General features: G+C 66.3%; 1 protein-coding gene across 1 annotated transcript; it reads left to right on the top strand.

Moving 5' to 3' along the window:
• Positions 1–3,267: 3,267 nt before the first annotated feature.
• On the top strand, positions 3,268–6,630 carry LOC148590168 (protein lin-7 homolog B; the record flags this gene model as incomplete). The annotated part of the gene is made up of 2 exons (XM_088539402.1): positions 3,268–3,477; positions 6,466–6,630. Coding segments are annotated over 2 exons (375 nt in total), but the record flags the coding sequence as incomplete, so codon positions are not given.
• Between the last annotated feature and the right edge of the window lie 248 nt (positions 6,631–6,878).

Raw genomic sequence — 6,878 nt, 5'->3', positions numbered from 1 at the left:
CCCGGGATCCCCTGGAGCCCCCCGGGATCCCCCAGAGCCCCCCAGGACTCCCCAGAACCCCCCGGAACCCCCGGAACCCCCTGGGATCCCCCAGAAACCCCCGGGACCCCCCGGGATCACCTGAGACCGCCGGGATCCCCCAGAACCCCCCAAAACTTCCCGGGATCCCCCTGGACCCCCCAGAACCCCCTGGGAACCCCTGGGACCCCCCCCCGGGATCCCCTGGGACCCCTAAGACCCCCCGGGAATCCCCTAGGACCGCTGGGAACCCCTGGAGCCTGCTGGGCTCCCCCGGAACCACCGGGAACCCCTGGAATCCCCGAGACCCCCCTGGGACCCCCCCGGGAACCCCTGGGATCCCCCGGAGCCCCCAGAACCCCTGGGATCCCCCGGAACCCCCTGGAACTCCCCAGGATCCCCTGGGACCCCTAAGACTCCCCGGGATCCCCTGGGACCACCAGGAACCCCTGGATCTCCCTGGAACCCCCCAGAGTCCCCCAGGAACCCCCAGAAACCCCCGGGACCCCCTGGGACCCGCTGGGACCCTTGGGACTGCCGGGAACCCCTGAAGCCCCCCAGAACCCCTGGGACCCCCCAGGACCCCCCAGAACCCCCCGGAACCACCAGAAACCCCTGGGACGGCCCGGGACCCCCTGGGAACCCCCGGGAACCCCTGGAGCCCCCCGGAATCCCCTGGAACCACCGGGAACTCCCCAGGATCCCCTGGGCCCCTCCAAGACTCCTCTGACCCCCCAGGAACCCCCTGGGACCCCCCGGAACCCCTGGAATCCCCAAGACCCCCCTGGAACCCCCCCGGGAACCCCTAGAGCCCCCTGGGACCCCTAAGACCCCCCAGGACCCCCTGGGACCCCCCAAACCCCAGGGATCCCCTGGGACTGCCAGGAACCCCTGGAGCCCCCCGGAACCCCCGGGACCCCTCAGAACCCCCCCTGGGACCCCCAGAACCCCCTGGGACTCCCCGGGAACCCCTGGAGCCCCCCGGGACCCCCCAAAACCCCCTGGGATCCCCCGGGATCCCCTGGAGCCCCCCAGAACCCCCTGGGATCCCCTGGGACCCCCTGGGAACCCCTGGAGCCCCCCGGAACCACCGGGACCCCTCAGAACCCCCCCTGGGACCCCCAGAACCCCCTGGGACTCCCCGGGAACCCCTGGAGCCCCCCGGGACCCCCCAAAACCCCCTGGGATCCCCCGGGATCCCCTGGAGCCCCCCAGAACCCCCTGGGATCCCCTGGGACTCCCCGGGAACCCCTGGAGCCCCCCGGGACCCCCCAAAACCCCCTGGGATCCCCCGGGATCCCCTGGAGCCCCCCAGAACGCCCTGGGATCTCCTGGGACCCCCCAGGAACCCCTGGAGCCCCCCGGGACCCCCCAAAACCCCCTGGGATCCCCCAGGACCCCCTGGAGCCCCCAGGGACCCCCCTGGAACCACCAAGAACCCCCCGGGAACTCCTGGGACCCCCCAAGACTCCTCTGACCCCCCAGGAACCCCTGGGATCCCCTGGGACCCCCCAAACCCCCCGGGACCCCCCAAACCCCCTGGGACCCCCTTGGCTCCCCCAGCCCCCTATAGACCCCCCCCCAGAGCCCCCCCAGCCCCCCTGCCCGGCCGGGGCCGTCCCCGTCTCTCGCCCGCGGTGTCCCCGCTGTCCCCAGCGCCAGTGGCACCGTCTGTCCCCCCCCGGTGGCACCGTCTGTCCGGCCCTTGGCAGCCCCGGCTGGCCCGTGTCCCCGCGGCCGCTTGTCCCCGCGGTGCCACCGTCTGGCCCCGTGGCCGGATGTCCCTGCGCTGTCCCCGCGCTGTCCCCGCGCTGTCCCCGCAGGCCACCGTGGCATCCCCGTCCCCACGTTGTCCCCATATTGTCCCCACGCTGTCCCCTGTCCCACACTGTTCTCTGCTGTCCCCACGCTGTCCCCACGCTGTCCCCAGGCCACGGTGGCGGCGTTCGCGGCCAGCAAGGGCCACCTTGTCCCATGGTGTCCCACACTGTTCCACACTGTCCCTTGTCCCCATGGTGTCCCACATTGTCCCCAGGCCACGGTGGCGGCCTTTGCGGCCAGCGAGGGCCACGCGCACCCATGGCTCATGGTGTCCCTTGTCCCCATGGTGTCCCACATTGTCCCACACTGTCCCTTGTCCCCACATTGTCCCTTGTCCCCATGGTGTCCCACATTGTCCCTTGTCCCCTGGTGTCCCACATTGTCCCACATTGTCCCACATTGTCCCTTGTCCCCACATTGTCCCACATTGTCCCACATTGTCCCCAGGCCACGGTGGCGGCCTTCGCAGCCAGCGAGGGCCACGCGCACCCATGGCTCATGGTGTCCCTTGGTGTCCCACATTGTCCCCATGGTGTCCCACATTGTCCCCACATTGTCCCCAGGCCACGGTGGCGGCGTTCGCGGCCAGCGAGGGCCACCTTGTCCCATGGTGTCCCACACTGTCCCACATTGTCCCTTGTCCCCATGGTGTCCCCATGCTGTCCCTATGGTGTCCCCAGGCCACGGTGGCGGCCTTCGCGGCCAGCGAGGGCCACGCGCACCCATGGCTCATGGTGTCCCATGGTGTCCCACTTTGTCCCTTTTCCCCATGGTGTCCCACACTGTCCCTTGTCCCCATGGTGTCCCACATTGTCCCCATGGTGTCCCCATGCTGTCCCTATGGTGTCCCCAGGCCACGGTGGCCGCGTTCGCGGCCAGCGAGGGCCACGCGCACCCATGGCTCATGGTGTCCCTTGGTGTCCCACATTGTCCCACATTGTCCCTTTTCCCCATGGTGTCCCACACTGTCCCTTGTCCCCATGGTGTCCCACATTGTCCCCATGGTGTCCCACATTGTCCCACATTGTCCCTTGTCCCCACATTGTCCCACATTGTCCCACATTGTCCCCAGGCCACGGTGGCGGCCTTCGCGGCCAGCGAGGGCCACGCGCACCCATGGCTCATGGTGTCCCTTGGTGTCCCACATTGTCCCACATTGTCCCTTTTCCCCATGGTGTCCCACACTGTCCCTTGTCCCCATGGTGTCCCTTGTCCCCATGGTGTCCCACATTGTCCCACACTGTCCCTTGTCCCCATGGTGTCCCACATTGTCCCACATTGTCCCCAGGCCACGGTGGCGGCCTTCGCGGCCAGCGAGGGCCACGCGCACCCATGGCTCATGGTGTCCCTTTTCCCCATGGTGTCCCACATTGTCCCACATTGTCCCACATTGTCCCTTGTCCCCATGGTGTCCCATGGTGTCCCCAGGCCACGGTGGCCGCGTTTGCCGCCAGCGAGGGCCACGCGCACCCGCGCGTCGTGGAGCTGCCCAAGACGGACGAGGGTCTCGGCTTCAACATCATGGGCGGCCGCGAGCAGAACTCGCCCATCTACATCTCCAGGGTGATCCCGGGCGGCGTCGCCGACCGCCACGGCGGCCTCAAGCGCGGGGACCAGCTGCTGAGTGTCAACGGAGTGGTGAGAGGGGACATGGGGACAAGGACATGGGGATGTGGGGACATCGGGGGGACATGGGGACATGGGGACCAGCTGCTCAGTGTCAATGGAGTGGTGAGAGATAGGGGACGTGGGGACATGGAGGGGACATGGGGACATGGGGACATGGGGACGTGGGGACCAGCTGCTCAGTGTCAATGGAGTGGTGAGAGATAGGGGACATGGGGACATGGGGACATGGAGGGGACATGGGGACCAGCTGCTGAGTGTCAACAGAGTGGTGAGAGGGGACATGGGGACATGGGGACAAGGACATGGGGACATGGGGACATCGGGGGGACATGGGGACATGGGGACCAGCTGCTGAGTGTCAATGGAGTGGTGAGGGACATGGGGACAAGGACATGGGGACATGGGGACATGGAGGGGACATGGGGACCAACTGCTGAGTGTCAACGGAGTGGTGAGGGACATGGGGACATGGGGACATGGGGACATGGGGACATCGGGGGGACATGGGGACGTGGGGACATGGAGGGGACATGGGGACATGGGGACCAGCTGCTGAGTGTCAATGGAGTGGTGAGGGACACATGGGGACATGGGGACATGGGGACATGGGGACGTGGGGGCCAGCTGCTGAGTGTCAATGGAGTGGTGAGAGGGGACATGGAGGGGACATGGGGACATGGGGACCAGCTGCTGAGTGTCAATGGAGTGGTGAGGGACACGTGGGGACATGGGGACATGGGGACATCGGGGGGACATGGAGGGGACATGGGGACATGGGGACCAGCTGCTGAGTGTCAATGGAGTGGTGAGGGACACATGGGGACATGGGGACATGGGGACATGGGGACCAGCTGCTCAGCGTCAATGGAGTGGTGAGGGGACATGGGGACATGCAGGGGACATGGAGGGACATGGGGACATGGGGACACAGGGACATGGAGGGGGCATGGGGACATGGTGACCAGCTGCTCAGCATCAACGGAGTGGTAGGGGACATGGGGGACATGGGGACATGGGGACATGGAGGGACATGGGGACCAGCTGCTCAGCGTCAATGGAGTGGTGAGGGCACATGGGGACATCAGGGGGGCATGGGGACACGGGGACATGGGGCTCAGCTCCTGAGTGGCAACGGAGTGGTGAGGGGGACATGGGGACATGGAGGGGACACGGGGACGTGGGGACATGGGGACAGGGACACAGGGACATGGGGACCACCTCCTGAGCGTGGAGGGGGAGCAGCACGAGCGCGCCGTGGAGCTGTGGGGACGTTGGGGACACCTTGGGGACATTGGGGACATTGTTATCATAGAGTGTAGAAGGGGAGCAGCACGAGCGCGCCGTGGAGCTGTGGGGATGTTGGGGACACCCTGGGGACACGTTGGGGACATTGGAGACACTGTTTTGTCACAGAGCGTAGAAGGGGAGCAGCACGAGCGCGCCGTGGAGCTGTGGGGATGTTGGGGACACCTTGGGGACACATTGGGGACATTGGGGACACCTTGGGGACATTGGGGACACCCCATTATTATAGAGTGTAGAAGGGGAGCAGCACGAGCGCGCCGTGGAGCTGTGGGGACATTGGGGACACCCTGGGGACACATTGGGGACACCTTGGAGACATTGGGGACATTGGGGACATGTCCCATTGTCACAGAATGTAGAGGGGGAGCAGCACGAGCGCGCCGTGGAGCTGTGGGGATGTTGGGGACACCCTGGGGACATTTGGGACATTGGGGACATTGGGGACACCCCATTATCATAGAGTGTAGAAGGGGAGCAGCACGAGCGCGCCGTGGAGCTGTGGGGACATTGGGGACACCTTGGGGACACCTTGGGGACACCCCATTATCATAGAGTGTAGAAGGGGAGCAGCACGAGCGCGCCGTGGAGCTGTGGGGACGTTGGGGACACCCTGGGGACACGTTGGGGACATTGGGGACATGTCCCCATGCAGAGCGTGGAGGGGGAGCAGCACGAGCGCGCCGTGGAGCTGTGGGGACATTGGGGACACCCTGGGGACACCTTGGGGACATTGGGGACATGTCCCATTGCAGAGTGTAGAAGGGGAGCAGCACGAGCGCGCCGTGGAGCTGTGGGGACATTGGGGACACCCTGGGGACACCTTGGGGACATTGGGGACATGTCCCATTGCAGAGTGTAGAAGGGGAGCAGCACGAGCGCGCCGTGGAGCTGTGGGGACGTTGGGGACACATTGGAGACACCTTGGGGACATTGGGGACACTGTTTTGTCCCAGAGTGTGGAGGGGGAGCAGCACGAGCGCGCCGTGGAGCTGTGGGGACGTTGGGGACACCCTGGGGACACCCTGGGGACACCCTGGGGACATTGGGGACATGTCCCATTGTCACAGAGCGTGGAGGGGGAGCAGCACGAGCGCGCCGTGGAGCTGTGGGGACATTGGGGACACCTTGGGGACACATTGGGGACATTGTTGTCACAGAGTGTAGAAGGGGAGCAGCACGAGCGCGCCGTGGAGCTGTGGGGACGTTGGGGACACCCTGGGGACACGTTGGGGACATTGGGGACATGTCCCCATGCAGAGCGTGGAGGGGGAGCAGCACGAGCGCGCCGTGGAGCTGTGGGGATGTTGGGGACACCTTGGGGACACCTTGGGGACATTGGGGACACCCCATTATTATAGAGTGTAGAAGGGGAGCAGCACGAGCGCGCCGTGGAGCTGTGGGGATGTTGGGGACACCTTGGGGACACCTTGGGGACACCTTGGGGACATTGTTATCATAGAGCGTGGAGGGGGAGCAGCACGAGCGCGCCGTGGAGCTGTGGGGACATTGGGGACACATTGGGGACACCTTGGGGACATTGGGGACACCTTGGGGACACTGTTTTGTCACAGAGTGTAGAAGGGGAGCAGCACGAGCGCGCCGTGGAGCTGTGGGGATGTTGGGGACACCCTGGGGACACATTGGGGACATTGGGGACACATTGGGGACATTGGGGACACCCCATTATCACAGAGCGTGGAGGGGGAGCAGCACGAGCGCGCCGTGGAGCTGCTCAAGGCCGCCCAGGGCTCCGTGCGCCTCGTGGTCCGTTACACCCCGCGCGTCCTGGACGAGATGGAGGCGCGCTTCGAGAAACTGCGCAGCGCGCGGCGCCGCCAGCACAGCAGCTACGCGTGAGCCCCGAAACGGACCGGGGGGGCCGGAAACGGCATCGGGAACCCCAAAAACGGCATCGGGAGCCCCAAAACGGCCCCGGGAGTCCCCCCAAAGCGGCGCCGCCAGCACAGCAGCTACGCGTGAGCCCCGAAACGGCCCCGGGAGCCCCGAAAATGGACACGGGAGCCCCGAAAACGGCATCGGGAGCCCCAAAAACCCCCTCGGGAGCCCCAAAAACGGCATCGGGAACCCCAAAAACGGCTCCGGGA

The sequence above is a fragment of the Tinamus guttatus genome, unplaced genomic scaffold (genome assembly GCF_059628265.1).
Source record: "Tinamus guttatus ecotype Peru unplaced genomic scaffold, ASM5962826v1 Tinamus_guttatus_pri_ptg001645l, whole genome shotgun sequence".
In the NCBI taxonomy this organism is placed as follows: Eukaryota; Metazoa; Chordata; class Aves; order Tinamiformes; family Tinamidae; genus Tinamus; species Tinamus guttatus.
This window is presented reverse-complemented; position numbering and strand designations above follow the sequence as displayed.